This window comes from Nyctereutes procyonoides, unplaced genomic scaffold (assembly GCF_905146905.1).
Source record: "Nyctereutes procyonoides isolate TBG_1078 unplaced genomic scaffold, NYPRO_anot_genome, whole genome shotgun sequence".
NCBI lineage: Eukaryota > Metazoa > Chordata > Mammalia > Carnivora > Canidae > Nyctereutes > Nyctereutes procyonoides.
Genome location: NW_026575034.1, coordinates 22,434,649 through 22,462,451, shown reverse-complemented (window position 1 = coordinate 22,462,451; position 27,803 = coordinate 22,434,649). Strand labels below are relative to the sequence as shown.

General features: G+C 37.2%; 2 protein-coding genes across 2 annotated transcripts; one reads left to right on the top strand and one right to left on the bottom strand.

Annotated features, from left to right (window-relative positions):
- Positions 1 to 6,924: 6,924 nt before the first annotated feature.
- LOC129505019 (olfactory receptor 51B5-like) lies at positions 6,925 to 7,863 on the bottom strand. The gene has a single exon (XM_055317944.1). It carries the CDS (start codon positions 7,861 to 7,863, stop codon positions 6,925 to 6,927), a length of 939 nt encoding a protein of 312 aa, XP_055173919.1.
- A 17,810-nt stretch (positions 7,864 to 25,673) lies between these two features.
- LOC129505020 (olfactory receptor 51B6) lies at positions 25,674 to 26,612 on the top strand. The gene has a single exon (XM_055317946.1). It carries the CDS (start codon positions 25,674 to 25,676, stop codon positions 26,610 to 26,612), a length of 939 nt encoding a protein of 312 aa, XP_055173921.1.
- The last annotated feature ends 1,191 nt before the right edge of the window (positions 26,613 to 27,803 follow it).

Here is a 27,803-nt window from a genome sequence, read left to right as displayed (position 1 = left end):
GACAGAAAGGTAACATAGGAATATATGAGAGGAAAAAAAAAACTGAACATTGAGAATAGCACCAAGAGAAGGAAAAGATGTGATATCAAAACCTGTATGTGTCATGATGACCTTGCCCTGCCCCTGTACTCCCAACATTAGTCTCTCTTCTTCTTCTTGCCTCTTCCAAAGAATATTCTTATTATAGGAAAAATATTCTTATAGCCCTGGACTATTAAGAAAGTCTAGGTAGCAAGCTGGATCTTTTGATTATTCATACATGCACCCATGACTTAAAACGAAAACAAAAGAAGACAAAACTCCATTACATATCTCTGAGAGTCAGTATTTCCTAGAGAGTTGAACCTTTATGTTGCAATCTGTTACAATGGGCACAGCCCATGGTTACACATAGCTTTCCCCACTTCTCTATTCACCATCTTGCAATATTTACATGAAGGAAGAGGAGTCCAAAAAGAGCAGTCGTCTTCAATTTCTTCTCTACGATCTCCTTCCCATCCTTTCATGCTTACAGAGCCTTATCTGGGACACCAGGAATTAAGAGGAGAGGTAATTGTGGTCTTGATATATAGAACCTAATGCAAATGTTATCTTTGAAACTGCTAATAGGATTAATTGGTGAAATAATTTATATAGAAAAATGCTTCCCTAGAGTTCCTTTGGCTGTTGGATAATTGGGCTTCTGGGTTGTCTTCTTCTGGCCTCCTCTGGGGAAGGAGGGCCCCCAGAGCTATGTCCTATAACTCCACATTACACAGATAGCAGAATCATAGCTCCATTTAGAAGATGGAAGTCATGCTGTTAAATCACCTTTGTCCTTCCTGAGCCCCATCTGAACAGAGAAGATACCATCAAAACTGCATTTGACTTTGTCATTCCTAAATCTGGGAGCAAGTAATCTAGCCAAGTTTAGGTGAAGTTTGATAATTCTCTGGCATTTACCTTCCTTTGGTTTCAAATGAGATCACTTATTACACTATTTTTTACACTATTTTATACATGCATTCTTAAAGTGATTTTATCTCACAAATAAGTCCAATTACTGATAAATTCTTTCAAGCAGTGAGTTTATATCTTTCTTTTAGTAAGTCTTATCCAGAGATCATATTCTTGCATTTGGAACAATACAAGTAAAAAAATCTTCTTTTACTTTAAGTAATAATGAAGTGGAGTAGTGGACATGGAGATGGTGTTCTTTCTATTGTTTACTTCTTCTGATATTTATATTTGAGTAGAAAGGACTGTACTCACATTCTGGCATAGATAAGAATCTGATGAACTCTCTTGTCCTGTCTTAGCTTAGACTTTCCTTTCTCTGAAAAATTCTTTGTCACGGTGACTTGATTTGGGAGAGCCATATTTTGAATTTAAAGTGAAGTAACGCTGTCTTGATGACCACAGCTTTGTAGTACAACCTGAAATCTGGCATTGTGATGCCCCCAGATATGGTTTTCTTTTTTAAAATTCCCCTGGCTATTCGGGGTCTTTTCTGATTCCACACAAATCTTAAAATAATTTGTTCTAAGTCTCTGAAAAAAGTCCATGGTATTTTGATAGGGATTGCATTGAACGTGTAAATTGCCCTGGGTAGCATTGACATTTTCACAATATTAATTCTGCCAATCCATGAGCATGGAATATTTTTCCATCTCTTTGTGTCTTCCTCAATTTCTTTCAGAAGTGTTCTATAGTTTTTAGGGTATAGATCCTTTACCTCTTTGGTTAGGTTTATTCCTAGGTATCTTATGCTTTTGGGTGCAATTGTAAATGGGATTGACTCCTTAATTTCTCTTTCTTCAGTCTCATTGTTAGTGTATAGGAATGCCATTGATTTCTGGGCATTGATTTTGTATCCTGCCACGCTACCAAATTGCTGTATGAGTTCTAGCAATCTTGGGGTGGAGGCTTTTGGGTTTTCTATGTAGAGTATCATGTCATCGGCGAAGAGGGAGAGTTTGACTTCTTCTTTGCCAATTTGAATGCCTTTAATGTCTTTTTGTTGTCTGATTGCTGAGGCTAGGACTTCCAATACTATGTTGAATAGCAGTGGTGAGAGTGGACATCCCTGTCTGGTTCCTGATCTTAGGGGAAAGGCTCCCAGTGCTTCCCCATTGAGAATGATATTTGCTGTGGGCTTTTCGTAGATGGCTTTTAAGATATCGAGGAAAGTTCCCTCTATCCCTACACTCTGAAGAATTTTGATCAGGAATGGATGCTGTATTTTGTCAAATGCTTTCTCTGCATCTAATGAGAGGATCCTATGGTTCTTGGTTTTTCTCTTGCTGATATGATGAATCACATTGATTGTTTTACGAGTGTTGAACCAGCCTTGCATCCCGGGGATAAATCCTACTTGGTCATGGTGAATAATTTTCTTAATGTGTTGTTGGATCCTATTGGCTAGTATCTTGTTGAGAATTTTTGCATCCATGTTCATCAGGGATATTGGTCTGTAATTCTCCTTTTTGGTGGGGTCTTTGTCTGGTTTTGGAATTAAGGTGATGCTGGCCTCATAGAATGAATTTGGAAGTACTCCATCTCTTTCTATCTTTCCAAACAGCTTTAGTAGAATAGGTATGATTTCTTCTTTAAACGTTTGATAGAATTCCCCTGGGAAGCCAGCCATGTCCACAATAGCCAAACTGTGGAAGGAGCCTCGGTGCCCATCGAAAGATGAATGGATAAAGAAGATGTGGTTTATGTATACAATGGAATATTACTCAGCCATTAGAAACAACAAATACCCACCATTTGCTTCAACGTGGATGGAACTGGAGGGTATTATGCTGAGTGAAGTAAGTCAATCGGAGAAGGACAAACAGTGTATGTTCTCACTCATTTGGGGAATATGAATAATAGTGAAGGGGAATATAAGGGAAGGGAGAAGAAATGTGTGGGAGATATCAGAAAGGGACACAGAACATAAAGACTTCTAACTCTGGGAAATGAACTAGGGGTGGTGGAAGGGGAGGAGGGCGGGGGGTGGGGGTGAATGGGTGACGGGCACTGAGGGGGACACTTGACGGGATGAGCACTGGGTGTTATTCTGTATGTTGGTAAATTGAACACCAATAAAAATTAATTTATAAAAAAAAAAATAAAAAATAAAGTGAAGTAACGTAGTGAGTATTTGAGACAATCCACATGACTTCAAGCTTTCCTTCTGTTTCATCAGTAGGAAGATTTACCCTCTTGTCCACAGAGCTCCCCACCCCTGTGTGTAGCTACATTCCTGAAAGGATCACTTTTTCTAGAACAGAAAGAAGGTCATTTGCTGCAAGATGCCCCAGTCAGGAGAATTTCTCACACGAGGCATAGGAGAAGTCACTGGAAAATGGGAGCAGCTGTTAACCCATATGAACCAACACTCCAAGCAGCTGGGTTTGCCGGCACGGGGAGGAGGTGGGTGGGTACCATTTCCTTAAGTGGCCATTATGGCTCTGCCATTCATGTGTTTTCCAAACTTTATTCATTCCTTTAATATCTCCGACAATACTGTCCGTGAAAGTATAGAATCACAGTAGCATAATCCCCCAGATTTGGAAGGACCTCTCATCTCATGTAATGAAAGCCTTTCTTTGATGTTGTGTTTTGTGACAAGGGTCTTACAGTCAGTGTCTGTCTCCTTCTGGGTTACATAGCTCTATCTTCATGAGAATATGTGTTTTGAAGATATTCAGACAGCTTTATTAATAAAAAATATCTTACTTTTTCAGTTAAAATATTCTCTTGTGGCCTTACCCACCAATCCCTGGCAATGGATCCGAGTTCTGATATCACACAATTTAAGTCTTATTCCTATCCTATAATATTTGTGACATATATGAAGATAACATCCAGGCATTCTAAATACCTTCATTAAAGATTCAGATAATTCTTTTACCTGGGAGCTTTTTGCTACCCTGTGTTGATGTCACCAGCCTTCTTTTTTCTATGACATTCAATTCTAGTACCTGTCAGCTTTCAGCATTCCATCCTCTTCTATGTAGATCCTATCTTTTAAATTTTTCCTCTAAAGGGTCCATCTCATCTTACCCATTTTTTATGGTGCTTCTTTACTATTATTGCCACTTTGTCTAGCAATAGAAGTATAGGGACATAAACTTCTAAATGTCCTTTAAAAATAAATTTTGTCTATGAGGTTATTCATAACAATGATACTTTATGAGATTTAGGCTATTAAATAAAAGTTGATTGACATTCTTTAATTGGATATAGAGACCCCTGGGTCCTTTAAACATTTCTAATAGCTCTGAATATCTAACTTATTTTAACCTAATAAGTATCTTTAAATATATCTCCTTTCATTTACCCTATAAAAGTCTGCATCTCCTGAGAAAGAATTCAGCAATTATTTGTTAATTAACTGAATGAAATCCATGAGCCTTTCACTTGTACTCATTTTATATTTGGAAGAGGACTTTTTAGATCATATTATGGGTTTTCAATGTACCTCTGATATTTCTAATTCTCTTTCTGATCATTTTTAAGACTGAATTTTGTTTTTCATCAAGAGGAATTCATGATCAGCCTTTCATTTCCTAACTCAAATTCAATATCCTTATGGTAGATTATCCTTTAAATTAAAGCTTATGCTATATACTTATTCTTTGGAAGAGTGAGGATGATACTTGCAAAGGCTTTTTCCTAATATATATTATTCTTATAAACCTTAGCTCTCCTATAATTACATGCTGATTATTCATTTCAGTAGGCTTTAGTGAGTTTATTTATCATGAAGTCCTCCAATAGTAACTCTGCCCAAGTTCTTTTTTTTTTTAAGTGTTCAGTGATGATAAGCTAAATTTCAGACTTCATAAACTTGTCTGATGGAGATTCACTTATGGGTTGGTGCATTGGTCCAACCAACCACTTCGAAGTCCACCTTGTTTATGAATACAAAACATATTTTCAGTGTTTCCTGGGATATACTGTTGCAAATAGGTAACTTTGGGTACCCTGTATTTTACAACAGATACACATGTATGGTATCTACAGGAAACTCTAAATTTTACGACACCCAAGGAAGTGATGTGCTTTGTAAAATAGATTTTTAAAAGAAGTAAATATCTAGGTGGATTGCAGTCATTTGTAATTCTTTTGTATAGATTAACAGAGGGATTCCTTTAATCTCTTCCCTGGTATCTCCATTTCTATTTTTACCCTATAAATCTCCTTTCAATGAATTTTTCCTCAATTATTTGCAAATAAGAAATGAATTTCCTAAACAAGGGCAGTCACTTCATTAATCATTGACCAAATAGTCATCCAGGATTGCTTCCTGTCATTTTTTAGCTTTGATTTACTGCATTTTGGGAAAATGGACAATGGGAAATAGAATGTCACTTATCATCTCACACACACTCACATAGACATTTTAGTATTCAAGCTATGTTACTTGGACATCATCAAGTGATAAGGATGAAAAAAGTGCTTTCTTTTTTCTTAACTGACAGTTGCTCTCTTTTAATAAGCTTAGTCCTTTCACAATTAAATCTCTTGATGAAATAAGAAAAAGATGAGAGTTGAAGGTTTTCTTGTGCTGGATTCCTTGTAAGCAAAACCTGAGACAGAAATTCAGATGTACACAATTTATTAATGAATCTTCTCAGGAGACAAGAAGCAAGAAAAAACAGAATAGGGAGGGAAAGGGGATAATAAGCAAGGACACAGTCCCTGTTGGAGTTGAGTTTTAAAAGGGAAAAAGTTGTTATTTGCACATGGTCTTCTTCCTGGGGAACAGGGGCCATAATCTTGGTGAAGTAGTTCTAATTGACTTAAGAATAATAACCTGAAGGAAGCAGCAAATGTGAGCGATGAGCAGCTAACACTCACAGAAGCAAGAAGTAGGTACACAGTTCTTTAAAGTGATCTGGACAAAGTACCAATTGCATCAATAGCACCTTCTATGTATTTCTTCTCCTGGCTTACCTCTTTCTTTCTTTGCCCTAATTGAGATGTAATAAAGACACAGACAGCCTCCATCCTTGGAAGCTATTTTGATTTGAGTTGCAATCCCTTCCCAGTTCGTCAGAAAGTTTTAATCAAAATGTGGAAATCTATTCTTATAGTCCCTCAAGCTTTGTTCATAGTAAAAAGAGAGAGAAGACATCATCTTTTCTACTTAGACTACTTAGCCACTGGTAGATGTTCTGGAGATGGTACCAAAATTAGAGCTAATGATGGAGTCATAGGATGAGAATAAGGGAAAAGATGGAAAGAAGTACTGAATAACATAGTAATAGACTATGTCTATTTCCTTTCTTTTATCCATGGTTCCTCTTATTACAAACTGTTTTTCATAAGTAGGTCCTGCCTTGGGAATAAATATAAGCTTATAGTTCTTGAGACAAATTCATGATCATTTATGGAGAGAGGAGGAATTAATGATACATTTGGGATAACAAGTGATTACAATACTGAGTGAGAAAAATTCAGACATCTTTACAAGAAAATTCTAGAACATCAGTCATCAAACATACAGGTTCCCACAATTAGAATTAATATCTGTGGGGAAATTCATGGAAGTTAGATTGGATTGGATATAAACAGACCAAACTTTATTTTATGCAAACCAATTATTATTTTATATTCTTATAACTCTGTTCCTATCCACTACCTTTCTAATCCAAAAGAAATATATTTTAGATACATTATAGACACACACATAAACAGCTAGTGTATTATCACAATAACTGGGTGGCAAACAGAGATATCCAGTATGCAAAATTTTCTTTAAAAAATGCACAAACTACATTAGACCAAAGACCTGAACTTAGATAAGGTAGGACAACTTGTAGCTCTACTTTGACAATTATTTTACCAAGAGAATCTTATCATGGGTGTTTGATATGAGACTTTTTCACTACTCTGCCAAAACCCAGAGTACTCATATTCTGTATGAGGGACTGTGATGGTCAGATATCATACTTTGATTCTATGGGTAGTAAAAAGGCGAAAAATGCCAATCTGGATCTGCTTGGTCTTGACACTATAGATTATAGGATTCATTAATGGAGGGAAAATAAAATATATGTAGCTCATAGTAAGGTGAACAATATGCGGAACCTGCTTTCCAAACCGATGAATCAGAGACAGTCCAATCACTGTGACATAGAAAACCAAGACACAGCAGATATGGGAGACACAAGTGTTGAGGGTCTTGGCCCTCTCTTCTTTGGAGGCAATACTCAGGACTCTCTTGAGTATCAACACATAGGAGATGAGGATAATCAGAGAATCCAGCACAAATATCAAGACTACAAGCACAACTGGATATAGGCGATTGAAGGTGGTATCAGCACAGGCCAGTTTGATGACATCCTGGTGAAGGCAGAATGCATGTGAGAGGATGTGGGAATGGCAATAGGGAAAAAAGTAAAGGGGTAAGATTGGAGGAACAACAGATATAAACCCCCTCATCAGAACTCCTAGCCCAATTTTCAGCACTTGATTATTAGTGAGTATAGAGCTATATCTAAGGGGGTTGCAAATGGCAATAAAACGATCATAGGCCATAGCAAGCAAAACACCAGATTCTACAAAGGCAAGTGAGTGTATAAAGTAGGCTTGAGAAAAACAGGCTACTTTTCCAATCTCCCTGTGATCCAACCAGAGGACTCCCAATACTGTAGGCATTGTGGTCAAGGTCAGCCCTAGGTCTGTGGCTGCCAGCATGGCCAGGAAGTAGTACATAGGCTCATGAAGATTGTGATCTTCCTTAATGAGAAGAAGGAGAGTGCTGTTGCCTAAAAGGACAGAGACGTAGATGAAAAAGAAGGGTGTGGAAATCCAGTGGTGAACTGCCTCCAAGCCTGGAAAACCAGTCAAAAGGAAGGAACTGGAACTGCTGTTGGGCCACATGTTGGGTTTATCCGGGAGAGATTTCCTTTTTTCCTGTTATTACCACTGAAATGCAGCTCCACTTTCAAGGTATCACTCCAATTATATCGTCTCAGAATTCTCTCTTAAAGGTAATAATGACATTGATATAAGCCGTTGTTTCTCAGAATGTATTATTAAAACAACCTGTATCTTGTTTTTAGTATGGGGGAGTTTTTTTAGAGAGTGAGAGAGGGAGAGGGAGAGATAGAATCCTCAGCCAAAATCAACAGTCAGATGCTTAACTGACCAGGCCACCCAGGTGTTCCAGTTATTTTCTGTGTTCTCAACTGCATATTCTAGGAACCATGTCCTTCCTACTTCCTAATTAAATCCCTGGTGTTTCATATGGTCATATGTATTCTAATAAGCTCCCCAGCAAATTTCTGATACACACTACACATAGAAACCATTTCCATCAACTATACCAACTTCACAGAATAATCCATATTTGGAGGATTTCAGGGAACTCAACCCTGACCTAACTATACTTGCCTTCACAAGTGATTCCTAACCCACATTATCCTGCATATGTAGGATTTCTTTGAATTCTCAATAAAAGTCCCAGGTGTCTAAGAGAAAAAAAATATGGAAAGAAAAGCTGTACCACTATCACCATAGCTAAGGAGCAGACAGATAGGAAGAAGAGGCACTTTGCTTCCCTACTCCATGGATTAGTGATGGGAAGACAAACATGATGTGCTTATTAACCTCCTCCTGGACACTATAGAACTACTCACTGTTCATTACAATAGCCTAGACTAATTGGAAGTTAGATGATTATGGACCCTGGAGCTGGAATAAGTGCTTAGGCCAGCCAAAGATATGGCTCATGATTAACTTTATCCTTCAGTTTTTTAAAAAAATTTATCTTATTCCCATGTCATTTCTTTTTCTTTCCCTATTACTTTTCTGTAGACCCACTATCACAACTCCCTAGAACTTGATTTCTCCTTTTTCAAGTTCTCCATTTGTATTTAAATATCCATCTTCTTGATCTCCTTCTTTTATAACCAGCCATACACTTCTGAACTGTCCCAAGAAATAATAAATGAGAGCCCTATTGCTGCTTACACAGAATTGCCTGTTGGCAGAGGGAAGAGGTATGTCCTTGAAGAAGGTTTCCACATCTCTTCTGCCACTAGATTATGGACTACTTGAATATAGAAACCGTGTTTTATTTGCCTTGCTCAACACCTAGTGAAGTACCTAACATGTTATGTTTTACACACACCCATTACATCTATACATCAACTATATGCTAATACATGTATACATGCATACATGTACATATAAACCTGCATGTACATATCTACATATACACACCTACATTTAGACAATTATAGATAAATATATTAATTCACCCAATATGTTTTGAGCATTCACTGTGTGATAAACATGACGTTTTAAGTACTGGAATTAAATGCTAATAAGACAAAGTCACTGATCTTATAAGGCATAAATTAAGTTAGAAAATAAATAAACATTTAGGTAAATAGAAATGCAATTATAAAATAAAAAAGCACTATTTAATAGAGATTGATGGGGATGGTATTGCATACAATTGAGTAATTTGGATGACCTGGGACTATATCTCTGAGGAGGTGCCATTTGAGCCAAGACTTAAAAAACAATGAGAGCTGGTCATAAGTAGATCTGGAGAAAGACTGTTCCATTTAGAGGAGGAAATTAGCATGTCTGGAGCTTGGTGAGCAAACAAGAGACAGACAATAGGTACCATCAGAGACCCAGGCAGTGGTGAGGTCTCACAGGGTCTTATGGATAACACTGGAATTTTGTTTTACCACAAATGTGATAAAAACACATTGGGGAATTTTCTTTTTTTTTCTTTTTAAAGATTTTATTTATTTATTCATGAGAGACAGAGAGAGACAGAGACAGAGAGACAGAGAGGCATAGACATAGGCAGAGAGAGAAGCAGGCTCCATGCAGGGAGCTCGACATGGGACTCGATCTTGGGACTCAATCCTGGGACTCCAGGATCATACCCTAAGCCAAAGGCAGACACTTAACCGCTGATCCACCCAGGCATCCCAACATTGGGAAATTATAAATTCTTCAGGGCCTAGTCACCTACTGAAATTTGCATTTTTAAATTATCACTGGGACTAGTTTGTGACTAATAGATAATCAAGCAAAGTCAAAGAAAGTATTTAGAAACAAAATAATCTAACTGAGGATGGTAATTTTGACTAGGAGGACAGTAAAAATAAAATTTAAACAGATAAAGATACATTTTTTTTTAGGTAGTACTAAGTTTTGCTGATATATTGTTAATGGGAATAAGGGAAAACAAAATGAGATTGGTTTATTTCTTTGTCCGTGTAATTTTTGGCTCCAGCAAATAGGAGGATGGTACAATCATTTTCTCAAAAGGGGAAGTTTGAAAGATATATATTTACTAATGAGGAAATCAAGAGTTATCAGTAAATATGGCTGGATTAGAGCAAATGGATGTCCTATTTTTTTTTCTTATTACATACCAGAAAAGATTATTCAAACTGTTTTTTTTTCTAAGTTAAAAAATATATTCTCACTCAAGTATGCTTCTTTGAAGATATTTTGCCAGTGGAAGCCACCACCCTTAAGATGCTCTCAAAGAAAACGATGTACCTGTGTAGATGAAATCAAACTCCAAGTTTCTAGCATTGAAAAGGTGCCAGACAACTGAACATAAGGCAGTGATTCAGCCCTTTTGACCTGACACTAAGTGACAAAAAATTTACAGAATTATTTCTCATCGTCCATACTCTATCTTCAGGATTAAGATACATAAATTTAGTGTTTATTGGAAATATGATGAATATTCTTTATTCTGCAGTCACTGGATAGAACGATAATCCCACATAATCATTCCTCTTCTTAAGTGTTCTAAATACAACTTCATTACCCCTCCTTCTCTGACTCTTAAGCAATGATCTGTAACCCAAAGTCCTAATGCAACTTGTGAAGAATTCTCTCTATACAAGAATATGTAACACAGGAATAAATCATGATAGAGAAACCTACCCAAAGTGGAGAGTATCCATTCTATTTTGCCAATTACCTTCAATGGAGGTTCCTCTTCTCTATTTCCAAGAATTCTGTTCAGATCTACTTCATACTCCATCCGGTGAGAAATTTACATGTCTTCAGCAAAGAGCTTCTTGTAGTTTCTGAGGACATTGAGAAAAGTCTCAAAAGCCAAAGAAAGACTATGGGGGAAGGAAAGAAGTTATGAAGACTTGGAATAGAACCAAGAAGAAAAATTTATAGTTGAGTATGTTGAAATTCAGATAATTTTCTATCACGTAAAGTTATAACCCTTCTCTGCCTCATTTAGATATCTTGTAGAATAAGAGATGCCTCTCTGTTCACTCCCCTAGAAAGGATAGGAGATATGTGAGATGGTCAATCATAATCGTACCACTAAGCGTGGCAGATCTGAGGTACTCATGCCTGAATATCTTAACAAGTGCTACCAACTTCAGACCGAGATCTGTGCACTCATCGAGAGCCATAAGCTATGAAGATCCTTGCCCTCCTCTTCCCCCTATACTCTCTCTAGACAAGCTCAGAGGAGTGTCCTAGTACCCTTTTCCTTACTGGGTATTTACCCATACATGCACCATCACCTGGATATTAAGGATAAGAAGCAGGGTTCTTGGGTCCTGCCTGAGGACTCAGATCATATAGCTGCTTCTCATAGACAGCTAAGAGATGCAGTCAGTGAAGTTATTAATGAAGAAATCACCTCCCGAGATTTTCCTTTGCCAGCCAATTGTAGATCTTTAAGAAACATTTTCTGTATCCTAACGCCTCCTATGAAAGAGAAGGAACATTTAACTAATCCCCCAAGGTCTTAAAATATCTTCTCAAAATAAGATAAAGAATTAATAGAGCCTCAAGTGGCAGCTTTATGTGTGAGAAATCAGAGGGCTTGTCTTTATGGCCCCAGTAGAACTTTTTATCACCTCTGGGAGACCGTTTATCTTACACACCTACTTCAAAGGTTCAATCTTTTCCAGTTGCTCTCAGGAGGAAACTTAATGCATTTTCTTAGCCTAAGACTTTTGAATTCTTTCTCTTTTTAAGATTTATTTATTTATTTGAGAAAAATAGCGTGTGAGCGAGTGTGAGAGTGGAGGAGGGGCAGAGGGAGGGAGAGAAAGAGAATCTTAAGCAGACCTTTTGCTGAGCACAGAGCCTGAAAAAGGGCTCAATTCCTCAACTCTGAGATCAAGACCTGAGCCAAAATCAAGAGTTGGGCACTTAACTTACTGAACCATCCAGGTGCCCCTAAGTCTTTTGAATTCTAATTATATTTTCTGCTTGGATTATCTCAAGTCTAGCTTAAGAATGGAAAGTTAGATGGACTGGAGTAAATATGATAAGAACCAGTCAGCCTCTCTAGTAATCAACATGAACCCACTATCTACAGTACTCATCATTCTTTTATTGGCTTAACCTCACCAGAATTTTTCTGTTTTCCAGGAAATGACATGAACATATAACATAGTAGTTCAGCCAAGCACATCTCATCACTTTAGTCTCACAGATATGAATATATGTGTGTGTATATATAGATATAGATAAAGAAAACCTGATAAATATTTGTTTTTTTATCCTTTCATCTGTAGATGGACATGTAAGTTGTTTCCACGTCTTAGTTACTGTGTAAAATGTTACAATGAACTTGGAGGTATAGCTAGCTGAGATACTGATTTCATTTCCTTTAGCTATGTACCCAGAAGCTAATTGCTGGATAATATGGTAGTTCTATTTTTAATTTTTTTAGTAATCTCCATCCTGTTTCCCATAGTGGCTATGTGGGACCCAAGGAATTTAACAAAAAAACCCTATCCCTGGACAAGCAGAGCAGGGCTAACTCCATTTTGTGCTATATCCACCATCTCCTGTATGACCTCCACATGACCTGGTTATTGCTTAAGGCACTCCCCCACCCTAGTCAAGCCGCTGAGCACACCCTTACCGGAAACCGGCTCATAAGAATGTAAACCCCGCCTTTTGCCCACCAAACCTGCATGCCAATTCTGACCAGAGTGATAGGCTAGTTCAAATGGTCACTATAGGGTAAATTGTAATTCAATTGGTCATCTGAGTGTGAACCGACATGACTGTGAAACTTTCTGTGTGTGTTACAATCTCATTGGCCACTGGCCCCTATAAAACTGCTACACCTCTTAGCCTCGGGGTCCAAGTCCCTTCTCAGGTGCATCGGGTATACTTGGACCCAAGCTGGAGCTTGTAAATAAACCCTCGTGTTTTTTTTTTTTAATCTTTTTTTTTTAATTTTTATTTATTTATGATAGTCACAGAGAGAGAGAGAGAGAGAGGCAGAGACACAGGCAGAGGGAGAAGCAGGCTCCATGCACCGGGAGCCCGACGTGGGATTCGATCCCGGGTCTCCAGGATCCCGCCCTGGGCCAAAGGCAGGCGCCAAACCGCTGCGCCACCCAGGGATCCCAACCCTCGTGTGTCTGCAGCGGTGTCGGCTCCTTGGTGGTTTCTCGGATTCGTAATCTTGGGCACAACAGCTATACCAATTTACATTTCTACCAACAGCATACAAAGGTTCCCTTTTCTCCATATCCTCACTAATACTTGTTATCTTTTGTCTTCTTGATAACAGGATCCTCTTCTAACAGGTGTAAGTTGATATCTCACTGTAGTTTTCATTTACATTTCCCAAATGATGAGGGATGTTGAGCATATTATCATGTACCTGTTGGCCATTTATATGTCTTCTTTGGAAAAATGTCTGTGAAAGTCTTATGCTCATTTGTTAATTGCATTGTCTTTTTATTTTTTGTTTTGTCTTTTGTTTTTTGTTTTTTTACTATTGAGCTGTATGAGTTCCTAATATATTTTGGATATTAATCTCTCATCAGATGTATGATTTGCAGATATTTTCTCCCATTCCATAAGTTGCTTTTCCATTTCTTTGATTGTTTCTTTGGCTGTGTGGAATCTTTTTAGTTTGATACAGTCCCACCTATTTAATTTTGCTTTTCTTACTTGCTCTTTTTGATGTCATATTCAAAACATTGTCACCAAAACCAATGTCAAGGAGCTTTTCTCCTATGTTTTCTTCCAGCAGTTTTATGCTTTCAGGTCTTATATTTAAGTCTTTAATTCATTTAGAGTTACTTTGTGTGAGTGGGAACAGGTTTAACTTCATTACACTGCATGTGACTATTTAGTATTCCCAACACCATTTATTGAGGAGACTTTCCCCATTGAAAATTCTTGGTTCTCTTATCAAATATTATTTGACCATATATGTGTGAATTTATTTCTTGGCTCTTGATTCTGTTGTATTGGTCTGCATGTCAGTTTTTATGACAGTACCATACTGTTTTGATGGTCCTAGCTTTGTAATAAAGTTTGAAATCAGCTAAGTGTGATGCTTTAGGTTTTATTCTCATTTCTCAGGATTGCTTGGCTATCTGGGATTTTAGTGGTTCCACATGAGCAGTTAGGTAAAGAAAATAACTAAAATAACTAAAAGACATCCAAATTGGAAAGGAAAAAATAAAATTATCTCTGCTTGCAGATGATTTGATCTTATATGAAGAAAATCCTAAATACCTTACAAAAAAAAAAAAACCTATTAGAAATAATAAGTAAATTCAATCAAGTTTCAGGCTACAAATCAACATATAAAAATGGGTTTCATTTCTATATGCTAACAAAAAACTATCTGAAGAAATGAAAGAAAGAGAAAAAAAATTTACATTACATTTTCAATAGCATATGGAATTATAAAATGCTTGGAAATAAATTTAACCAAGGAGGTAAAAGATCTGTACACTAAAATTATAAGACATTGATGAAATAAATTGAAGAAGATGTGTAAATGGAAAGATATTTCATGTTCATGGATAGAAAGAATTAACATTGTTAAAAAGTCCATACTACCCAAAGACACGCATAGATTCAGTGCAATCCCTATCACAATTCCAATGGCACTTTAGAATTGATTTTCAGGGCAGCCTGGGTGGCTCAGAGGTTTAGCACTGCCTTCAGCCCAGGGCATGATCCTGGAGACCTGGGTTTGAGTCCCACGTCAGCCTCCCTGCATGGAGCCTGCTTCTCCCTCTGCCTGTGTCTCTGCCTCTCTTTCTCTCCATGTGTCTCTCATGAATAAATACATAAAATCTTAAAAAATAGAATTGATTTTCAACAAACTTGCAAAAGTAATTCACTGGAGGAATGAAAGACCCTCTACAAATAGTATTGGAGTAATTAGCCATCTCTGGAGGGGGGAGGGAGAAATACTCCCACTTTATACAAAATTGACTCAAAATAGATACGGACCATAAGCAGAAATGTAAAATATAAACTCTAAAAGTTATGGAAAAAGATAAGAGAAAATCTCTGAGTCCTATGACAAAGTGAAGAGTTATGTTTGCCATGGAAAGGCTCTGTTAAAAGAATGGAAGGATTAAAGAGAGAGAGAGAGAGAGAGAGAGAGAATGGAAAGATGAACTACAAAATGGAAGAAAATATTTATAAACAACATACCTGAAAAAAGACTAGCATATGGAAAATTTTAAGAACTCTCAAAACTGCACAGAATGAAAAATCAAACTATAAAATTAGACAATAAGCAAAAGACATGAACAAATTTCTCACTGAAGAGAATGCTCAGATGGCATATAAATTCATGAAAAGATGTCAACATCATTAATCATTAGGAAAATGCAAATTAAAACCACAAACAGATATTTCTATAATATTCCAGAAAGGCCTAAATGAAAAATAGTATCAAATACATGGGGATGCAGAAGTTCTGGGTCATTCTTACATTAACGGTAGGAATAAAAGGTGGTCCAGCCACTCTGGCAAATTCTTTTGTCAGTTTCTTATACAACTAACCATGTACTTGCCTTATCACCTAGCATTGTACTTTTGGGCTTTTATCTCAGAACAATGAAAAGATATGTTTACACTAAAACTTGTACACAAATGTTTATAGCAGCTTTTAAAAATAATTGCCTAAAACTGCAAACAACCTAAGTGTTCTCCAGTCAGCAAATGCTTAAACAAATTAGTAAATCCATACAATGACTTGCTGCTCAGCAAAGAAAAGAAAAAAATTATTGATATATGCAACTGGATACTTTGGATACTTTTAAGAGAATTTTGCTGAGGAAGGAAATAAGAACAAAGAGGGAAGGATGAAATGAAAGAAGGAAGGACAGAAGGGAAGGAAGGAAGGAAGGAAGGAAGGAAGGAAGCCACCCAGTCATCCAGCTAGCCAATAATTCTACTTATGTAACTTTCTTGAAATAACAAAATTTTAGACATGGAGCACAGATAAGTAGCTGCCAAAGGTTAAGACTGAGGGAAGGAGAAAGGAAGAGAGGGGAGTATGTTTATAAAGGAGTATCATTAGGTAGCCTTGTGGAGATGGATCGGTTTTGTATTTTGGTCATTGTCATATTTATAAGAATCTGTACAGGATGCAATTGCACAAAGCTACATCTATATACATACAAAAGAGTGCATGTAAAACTGGTGATATTTAAGTAATCTCTGTGGATCATACCAATGTCAATTTGCTGGTTTTGATATCATACTATAGTTACGCTAATTGTTACCACTGGAGAAAACTGGAGAAAAGGTCTATAGAATCTTCCTATATATATTTTGCAAATTCTTATGAATCTATAATTCTTTCAGAATGAAAAGTTAAGAAAACAAACATCCTTAAAATATAATGTGTGTTTTGTTTGCTAGTTTATTGAACTTGTATTGAAACACTCTAAATATATACTCCCATAAAACTTAGGAAACCACATGTGCTGCTGGGAGCTAGTGAAATCCTGGAGATATTCCTTTAATATCTAGATAATATGCTCCAATTGTCCATTGGTCTAGGAGTTATAGGAAACTGATTAGATTAGGAGAAATAAATCTGAAAACTCTTAGAAAATAGCCTCCAGACACAGGATATCAATAAGGAATTTGTTGTAGATGTGTTGATCTGAGGGCCAGATTCCCTTCAAGGAAAGACTGGCTGCCCACCTCTGAGAGTGGGGTCAGCAGACAGCCTCCAACTCTCAGCCTATACAGGGTCTCTCTTGGCTGTAGAGCGCCTTGCTCAAGGTCATGACCTTCCATCTTAGGTGACTAAGTGAGGAGAGATCTTAAAAGTCTGGTCATTTCAACTCCACCAGCGTGTAATACTGTTGGGTAATAAAGACCTGCTCCAGAGCTTTCTGCTGTGTTGTCAGCCTGTATCTCAGTTTGACTTCTTCCTTTGCCAAATCCTGTTTCCTCCTTTCTTTGAAAAGTCTAACCTCTAATAAACAACTTTCACCCCAAACTTGGTCTTTGTATCTGTTTCTGGAGAACTCACCTGAGTATGACAGGAACATACTCAGTTAATCAGATCTCAACCATTTGTGAGAGTATAAATTTCATTGCTCCACAAGAATATAAATGTTCTGAATAGAGAGCTACTGTAGGGAATAAAATGGTATCATGACCGTCCCTGGCAACAAAATCATGCTATGACTATGTGAAAGCATATAAGAAGGTACATCAAACTATGGGTCGTTCTGGGATCAGAACAGAATGTAGGCTAATGAAATGCACAAAATTAATCTGGACACCAAAATGCTTCTTTTTTTTAAGATTTTATTTATTTATTCATGAGAGACACAGAATGAGAGATAGAGGTAGAAACATAGACAGAAGGGGAAGCAGGTTCCATGCAGAGAGCCTGATGTGGGTCTCACACCTGGGACTCCAGGATCACACCCTGAGCCAAAGGCAGATGCTCAACCACTGAGCCACCCGGGCATCCTCCAAAATGGTTCTTGATCCCAACTTCCTATCATAGAAAAAATTCAATCTATGGTTAAGTTAAAACAAAGCTATTGTAAAATGACAGAGTGTTTTTTATTCACTGATTTGGGATATAAGTTTTCTTATATATCACACACAAACAAAAACCATAAATAAATTTGCATTAAAAATAACTTATTTTGTGAAAAAGTTATTAAAAGAAATAAAAAGTCAGCTATAGACTAACAAAGATACACACTATACTTATATTTGATATAAGACTACTACTACTACTACCATCGATGAACACATATCTTTCTAAGGAATTATATTCCTATGATTCAATCCAATAGAAATTCATGTCTGTACACACAATGATCAATTAAAAAGGGACCAGGATGATCAGAGTAGCATTATTTAAAATAGCTCCAACTATTACTGACTATAGAGACTGGAAAAGTAAATATGGGGTTTATTCATACAAGGAATACTATATATATTGCTACATGCAAACCCATGGATATTTCTCACAACTTAATGCTGAGCATAGATGCCAAACACAAAGCGAGTACGGAGTATTATTCCACTCATATAAAAGTCACAAATGGGTAAAATTCATCCAGAAACTGGACTGGACAGGAACACAAAAGGGCTAAGGTTCTGTTTCTATTTCTAGGTGGTAATTACAATGGTGAATTTCTTTTGCAACAAATTCATTGAGCTGAAACTTTATAATTTGGGTACATTTCTTTATGTAAATTTAAATCAATAAGTTTTTTACTTAAAAATGGTCATTGAGTATTTCTTGATTGTCAGCTTAGGTTTATCTATAATACAACTTCCCAATACTGTTTTCTTCCTTATTGTATCAATAATAAAATGATTGAATAAATTTAATTAATCTGGAATTAAATTCTATTGAATCTCATCATTTGCTTATGGAAAAAATATATATCTGTGTGTTTATTTGTATACCCTCTATTTATATGCATCCATGACTAAAACCTAATATAGTAGATATCTGAAAATTTTTTGCTAAGTAACATGGTGTTCATGAGTTAGTGGTTTTGATCTGGAAATGAAAATTACTCTTCATCAGAGATACATCTGTAAATTGCTTGTGACATCAGAAGCAGAAACTGGGGAATGCAGATGAAAGAGAAATTAAGAAATCAATCCCATTTACAATTGCACCCAAAAACATAAGATAGCTAGGAATAAACCTAACGAAAGAGCTAAAGGATCTATACCCTAGAGACTACAGAACACTTTTGAAAGAAATTGAGGAAGACACAAAGAGTTGAAAAAATATTCCATGCTCATGGATGGAAAGAATTAATATTGCAAAAATGTCAATGCTACCCAGGGAAATTTACACATTCAATACAATCCCTATCAAAATATCATGGACTTTCTTCAGAGAGTTGGAACAAATAATCTTAAGATTTGTGTGGAATCAGAAAAGACCCCAAATAGCCAGGGGAAAGAATAGCCATTGAGAAAGAAAACAAAAACAAAACAAAGCAAAACAAAACAAAAAACAGAGCCAGCGACATTAAAATGCTGGATTTCAAATTGTACTACAAAGCTGTGATCATCAAGACAGTGTGGGGTGTGGTACTGGCACAAAAACAGACACATAGATCAATGGAACAGAATAGAGAACCCAGGAATGGGCCCTCAACTCTAGGGTCAACAAATATTTGGCGAAGTAGGAAAGACTATCCACTGGAAAAAGGACAGTCTCTTCAATAAATGGTGCTGGGAAAATTGGACAGCCACGTGCAGAAAAATGAAACTAGACCATTCTCTTACACCATACACAAAAATAAACTCAAAATGGATGAGAGATCTAAATGTGATACAAGAATCCATCAAAATCCTAGAGGAGAACACAGGCAACACCCTTTTTGAACTTGGCCACAGCAACTTCTTGCAAGATACATCCATGAAGGCAAGAGAAACAAAAACAAAAATGAATTATTGGGACTGAAACGATATAAAAAGCTTCTGAAAAAAATATAAATAAATAAAAATTATAATAAATAAAAAATAAAAATAAATTTAAAAAATAAAAATAAAATAAAAATAATAAAAATTAAAAAAATAAAAGCTTCTGCACAGCAAAAGAAACAGGCAACAAAACTAAAAGACAACCTACAGAATGGGAGAAGATATTTACAAATGACATATCAGGTAAAGGGCTAGTTTCCAAGATCTATAAAGAACTTATTCAACTCAACAGCAAAGAAACAAACAATCCCATCATGAAATGGGCAAAAGACACGAACAGAAACTTCACAGAGGAAGACATAGACATGGCCAACAGGCACATGAGAAAATGCTCCGCATCACTGGCCATCAGGGAAATACAAATCAAAACCACAATGAGATACCACCTCACACCATTGAGAATGGTGAAAATTAACAAGACAGGAAACAACAAATGTTGGAGAGCATGTGGAGAAAGGAGAGCCCTCTTGCACTGTTGGTGGGAATGTGAACTGGTGCAGCCACTCTGAAAAACTGTGGAGTTTGAAACAGTATGAACCTCCACTCTGGAGGTTCCTCAAAGAGTTAAAAATAGAGCTACCCTATGACCCAGAAATTGCACTACCGGGGATTTACCTCAAAGATACAGATGCAATGAAACGCCGGGACACCTGCACCCGGATGTTTCTAGCAGCAATGTCCACAATAGCCAAACTGCGGAAGGAGCCTCGGTGTCCATCGAAAGATGAATGAAAGAAGATGTGGTTTATGTACACAATGGAATATTACTCAGCCATTAGAAACGACAAATACCCACCATTTGCTTCGATGTGGATGGAACTGGAGGGTATTATGCTGAGTGAAGTAAGTCAATCGGAGAAGGACAAACAGTGTATGTTCTCATTCATTTGGGGAATATAAAAAATTGTGAAAGGAATTAAAGAGGAAAGGAGAGAAATGAGTGGGAAATATCAGTGAGGGTGACAAAACATGAGAGACTCCTAACTTTGGGAAACGAACAAAGGGTAGTAGAAGGGGAGGTGGGTGGAGGTTTGGGGGCCTGGGTGAGGGGCACTGAGGGGGGCACTTGACGGGATGAGCCCTGGGTGTTATACTATATGTTGGCAAATCAAAATCCAATAAAAAAATAAACAAAAAAAAAAGAAAAAGAAAAAGAAACTGGGAAATATGACATTGATTCTATAGTTTAATCACTTGGAAATCGATATGCCATAAAATTATAAAAGACAGAGTTCATTTCTCAATTATTTCAATATTCAGTGGCAGAAAACAGTACAAAATATAAGTAATTAAAATGAGTGTGATTTATCATGACCAAGGTAATAATAGCTAACATTGACCAAGTGTTTGTTATATGTCGAGTACTATTCTAAATGATTTATATTTAAAACTTATAAGAACTTTATGCGATGGTGATTATGATCACATGCATTTTAGAGATAAGGAACACAAGTACAATGAGGTTAAGTCCTCAAAAGTGGCAGAGTAACACAGCAAGAACCAGTCATGGTATAAACCAAGTACTCAAGTTCTAACATTCATGCTTTTAATCACATGTATAATATGTTGTCATTTCTCTATGGGAAAAGAGAGTAAGACTCTTGGTTTCCAGATAATTGGCATTACAATTTCTGTCCTCCATAGCTCACTTATAATTTGATTAAAAGTAACTGCCATCCTTGCTCTGTCTTCTTATGGAGAACATGGAGATGGAGGATATAGAGGAGGGAAAAGAAATCAGGGGCTGAGGAGGAAAGGGAGCTTCCTTCTCCGAGATAGGCATCTGGGCTCTCACTGACTTTAGCCAGACCTCAAGACTAGGAGAAAGGCAATGGGATGGGGAGAACTCTTACTGCACCAAAGTGATGTCCTGCTCTCCTCTAACTTGTACATGTTCCTCATTTTAGGAACAATGATGGGGAGTTCCCACAGACAACTGGGGAAAATGCTTTCTGAAGAACTCTGTTTTAGTCCACAGTCCTATATGGGCTACTTTTCCTTCCATATACCAATAGGTATAAACAACTAATCACTCTCCTAGCAACAGAGATTTTACTAACCACCCCCCCAACACTTTTTTTTTTTTTTTTTTACAAACGGAGACCTTAGGGATTGCTGTTCAAACCCCAGATCTCCAAAGTCAAGGGTTCAAATAAAGATAGAAAAGATGGAAGGAGGGAGGAACAAAGGGATGGAGGGATACAGAGAGGAAGGGACAATGAGTGGCCTCAATCAGGAAAAGACCCTGGAGACAAGTTTCTGAAATAAATGCTCTTACTTGCCAAGATTCTGTGCAGTCTATGAAAAGAGTGGCATTATGACTAAGTTGTTGATAAGGCCAAGGACTCCAGATTTACACCTATGGAATGAAGAATGAAAGGGAAATAAAATTCAGGTTAGTGAGGATATGTAATGAATATTCTCTCCAATGGCTCACTGCAGGTAAGAGGGCAGAGAGGGCAGGAAATAGGGATCTGATTTCTTGGCAAAAGAAAATGATAGCATTCTCTGTAGAGTATGTGGAGAATAGTCATGGGTTTTTAAGACTCCAACATTTCTTTAAGGATTACCTTCTCAGATATATAAAATAAGGCCATGGACAGATTCTGGAACACAGGAGACAAAGAAGACTTATGGGAACAAACCGGGTGATGGGTGTAGAATCAGGGATGAATTATGCATTTCTCATTCTTGCTCTCCCCATGTCTGTACCTATGGCCTCTCTGGCCTCCAGCCTAACACTGTGATTTCCCTCATGGTGTTTTCTCACCTAGAAGCCCAGATCAATGACAAAGATAGAATGTCTTCCAAAAGAGTGAGAAGGGGTAGCTCTGTAATTATGAGAGGTTTAAACACTTCCTGGAGAATAGTCACCATCATCCAAGACTGATAAATTGGTCAAAATTAGTCTTGGATGGAGTGGGGGCTGTGCGTGCACCTTTGTTTTAGGTTTGCATAGCTGTGTGTCTTCAGCACCTGGAAAAGGACACAGGGTGCAATAGGTATTCAACTCCCTGAATTGAAGATAGGGTAGAGTTTTTCTCTCCATATCCCTTATAACAGCCCTCAGGGTGTTTCCAGAATCAATCACCCACTGAGTACTGATCAATCTATATGCTTTGATGATTTGAGAACTTGCTTAAAATCAAGCATATAAGGAGCACCTGGGTGGTTCGGTGGTTGAGCATCTGTCTTTGGTTCAGGTTGTGACCCCGGGGTCCTGGGATCAAGTCCTGCATCAGGCTCCCTGTGGGGAGCCTGCTTGTCCCCTGCCTATATCTCTGCCTCTCTCTGTGTGTCTCTCATGAAAAAATAGATAAAATCTTTTTTAAAAAACTCAGGCATCTAAGATGGTCAGAAAATCAATTTATATGTGTACGCAGACCAATCATTCAGAAAAGAACATGAATCATGTGCAAGGCATTCTGCTAAGAACTATGTATTGAGAATAGAGCCATAGGAAGCCCTGCAATAGAGTAAACAGAGAATGGACTATAAATTTGAACTATCTAGAAAAGAAGGATAACAGAGGTTAGGATATATGTTTTTAAATGGAAGCAGGATAGAGGAATTGTCAGGAAAAGAGCCTAAGAGAAGGTGAGGGAAGATAAAAGTCTGAGCAGGATACCTAGGGTGTCTCTACAGAGCGCACAGTTTGAGATTTGGTAATTAACTTCTCATTAATGAAAACCCAAGTCCACTCTAAGATTCAAGGAGATCATCAGTGGCTGCAGGGACAAGATTTAAAAATTCTAGAATTTTTAAACTCCTGAAATTTACAGATAATTTCATGTCCAACAAAAATAGCTCTGAGTAAATCAAGTAAAAATGTTCAGATTCTCAATATAAAAACAGAAAAAAAAGAGGCAGTAAGCTTGGTTGTATTCCAAAATACTACAAAGATTTCACCACTCCTGGAGTCTTTCTAATCCAAAGTGTATAAAAAGGACTCTGTCATTTGCTTACTGTATCACCTTGGACATATAATCAACCTGACTCTGTAAAATGGGAAAAATAGGCTACTATAAGGTTTCTACACACACAAAAAAGAGACCCATGTAGTGTCCTAGAGTTCTGACACAAAATGAAGGCTCAGCAATTATTTTTTCTTTAAATTGGCTTTTTGACTCTGTATTTTCTGTCTGGTGCCCCCACACCTGCTTCTTTAACCCTGCATGAGCCAAGTATTTCCCAAACCTTTCACTCACAGGAAGGAGTCAGCTATTCCTCCTTTTACCCATATGAAGAGTTGCTTTTCCCTTAACGTACTCTAGCCTCAGTGCTCCAGGCTTGATGTCTTTAGCTATCTTCGAAAGTCCCCACACTCACTCACCACTCTCCTCTCCTCTCTCTCTCTCTGCCCACACATGCTATCTTTTATCCACTGCTCAGGTGAACCCTAGTTTAATACTTTCAGGTACAGTCAAATCCAGCCTCCTCAAAACCCCCAGTATCTTGTATCTTTTCCCCAGGCTTCATAAAAAAAATTGACATATTTCTCAGAATGAATAACCATGGTACATAACCACGAGAAAGAGAGCATGGGAAGAAGGCTCTTCTCAATAATAATAATAATACCAAAGCTTCAGAAGTGAAGAATAATTTACCCCTTGCAAAGCACTTCCCCATTGGCGATCTCATTCCCTTCTCACATCCTGTGTCAAGAGCATCACTGGGTAACATAGAAATTGATAGATAATGAAATCAAAGTCCAGGATGAAAGGACTTCCCTGATATAATTATTGTTACAAAGTACAATACAAAGCACAGCTGGAACATCAATCAAATTCTTCTGAGGATTAAAGTCCAGTAATCTCACGGACCTTTTTTCATGGCAAAAAGGTGTTCTATGACTCATATATTAAATTCACACAAAGATGTCCTTTTCAAAGCATGTGAGATATTTAGTCCATATCAACCAAATAAAAGATGGTCTTCATTGTCTCTCCATGATGCCACAAGGCAAGCTTTCTTTATTCCCAGACTTTGGCTGCCACAAGAGGGAATATCTGAAATTCTAATGTCACAGAGCCTTCTCAGTTTTGTTAAATCTCATCAGATTCCATAGCTTTTAATATCCTCCTTGATCTTGCCTACATAAGCAGTATCTATGTCTGTATCTCCAAATAGGTGATATACTGACAGTCATTTATGCTGTTAACAAATAGTGCTCTCAAGTACTTATCATAAAATCGTTTTATTGCTCATTTTTTTATCAATACTGTGAAATTTTGAATTCATTGAGACACATGACATCAATAACTAAGGGATTATGATGCTAGGCAACATAGATTTTGAGGTCTATGTGTTTTGGAGATAGATACGTATAATTAACTTGTATCACTTTTGTAGCTTCTCAAAGGTCTCTAAAGCTTCATTTTTTGCAACTAGTATTAGTCATTCCCTCAAATCAATTAAGTCTATTTTATTGATTGATTTTTGTTTACTTATATATATATTTTTTTCTTTTGCCATCAGATGTTCATACTTGCACTTCCAACACTACCTGGAACTAATTTTCTTCTATCTTTTAGGTTTCATACATTCTGGGGAAACTTTCCATCCACCCTCAATATCGCAAGCCAAGATAAGGAGCTCCATGAGAAACATGCTGTAAGTTCCAACACTATTCAAATATGTGGATTTCTTCTTTCATTTTTGTCTTTATTTTCTTGATTATATAATTTATAAAGACATCAGCTAAGGCTATTCTCCTACATCGCTGTATCGCCAGTATGTTGTCCAATAACCCTGAATTATATGTAGAGTTCTTTATACATTCTATTCTCCCATTACTTAGGAATCTCAAAAGAATGACTAAATTATCATCCTTGCTATCACTGGAAGTCACGACTGAGAAACATCTTATGAACAGGTAGCACATTCAGAGGTAACTTCTACAGAACCAGAGCTTCTACTGCATCCCCGAAAGGAGTATTTTCCTCTTTGCAAGGCCTGCCATGTGGCTCAACACCACTGTTTCCCCATTTCTGCTTACTGGCTTCCCAGGCATGGAGAAGGCACACCACTGGATTTCCATCCCATTATTGGTGGTTTATGTCTCCATTATTCTTGGTAATGGCACCCTTCTCTTTCTTATCAAAGATGATCATAGCCTTCATGAGCCCATGTACTATTTTTTAGCTATGTTGGCAGCCACAGACCTTGGAGTGACTTTGACCACAATGCCCACAGTTCTGGGTGTCCTATGGTTAAATCACAGAGATATTGGCCATCAGGTCTGTTTCTCTCAGGCCTATTTTATCCATACTCTTTCTATTGTGGAATCTGGTGTTTTGCTTGCCATGGCCTATGACCGTTTCATTGCCATCCGCAACCCCTTGAGATATACTTCCATCCTTACCAATACCAAGGTAATGAAGATTGGGATAGGGGTATTGACAAGGGCTGGTCTGTCAATTATGCCAATAATTATTCGCCTTCACTGGTTTCCCTACTGTCATTCCCATGTACTTTCTCATGCTTTTTGTCTACACCAAGATGTCATTAAGTTAGCCTGTGCTGACATCACCTTCAATCGACTCTATCCAGTTGTGGTTGTATTTGCAATGGTCTTGTTGGACTTTCTCATCATCTTTTTCTCCTACATTTTGATCCTCAAGACTGTCATGGGCATTGCTTCTGGAGAAGAAAGAGCGAAGGCCCTCAACACCTGTGTCTCTCACATCTGCTGTATCTTGGTCTTCTATGTCACTGTAGTTGGTCTGACATTTATTCATAGATTTGGAAAACATGCTCCTCATGTGGTCCACATCACAATGAGCTATATCTACTTCCTCTTCCCCCCTTTTATGAACCCTGTTATCTATAGCATTAAAACCAAGCAGATCCAGAGTGGTATAGTTCGTTTATTCTCTCTGCCTAATTCTAGAGCATAACTTTGACCCATTGCTCCCCAAGAAATAACTCAGGGAACCTGGGGAAACTGACAGCTTTATCAGTAGGAGTAGCTAGGGAAAGACATGTCAGTCGAAATCTACCTCTCTCTGATATTTAGAACATCATATTACACAGCATATTTATTGCTGGATTGTGCATGGCATTATATATCATAATATATATATATATATATATATATATATATACACACATATATATACACACACACACATATATAAATATAACACTAAGCATATATCTCAAGTGTCCAACTGAGACACTTGAGATATTCTTTTTTTAGGTCACTCACCCTATTTGGTGAGCCTAAAGCACCTAATATATGATTCTTCGATCTACAGTTTAGGTCTCTGACTGTTTGAGTAAAAACCTGTTGTTTCTCCATATGTTCTACATGTCCTGGCTCTGACGTACCTAGCAATGACACTCTAAACCTCAAACGTTCATTTTTTTTTTGCTAATATGGAAATAGTATAACTGCCATTTCTGTAAAATTGCACTAAGTGAAAAAAATGATCCTTATTCTATCATCAGCTCAATGTGACAACTCTACAGAAAGTGTGTCTAAGTCTACAAAGTTAAATGTTTGATAAACATTTATTAAATATTATTTTAATACATTTTAATACATATTGTAAATATGTAAATATATGTAAAACATATAATAACAGTGATATAACTCCTAAATCTTAATGTCTTAATGAGTTAGTCCTAGATACAGGGAATCAGAGATATGTATTTTCAAATAGTGAAGTGGCATTAAAGTTCCAGCTTGGCAGCACACCCCAGATAAGGCTAGATGGGGGTTCCTGGGATGTGAAAAATACCAGCTGACAAAGAGTTGGTCATATGTGTGAGTGGAGAGAAAGGGAGAGGATAGAGACAATGCTTGTGACTAGAAGAAAGAAATGACATTTTTCTGGCTCCAAATAGCTATCAAAGTTGATTTTGTTCATATTCTAGACATGCAGAGGAGTTAACATTAAGTCCTATGACCAATTAAAGAGCAGTACACATGACCCAGCTTACAGGTTTTAATGTGAATCAGAGAAGATATTTTTATGAACAGAAGATCCAGTGTGAAATGCTAGGATTACACAAAGGGCCACCCAGTGACTAGTCACTTTCCTTCATATAGATGGAGCTTGTTTCTGGGCTCTGTCATGATGGCA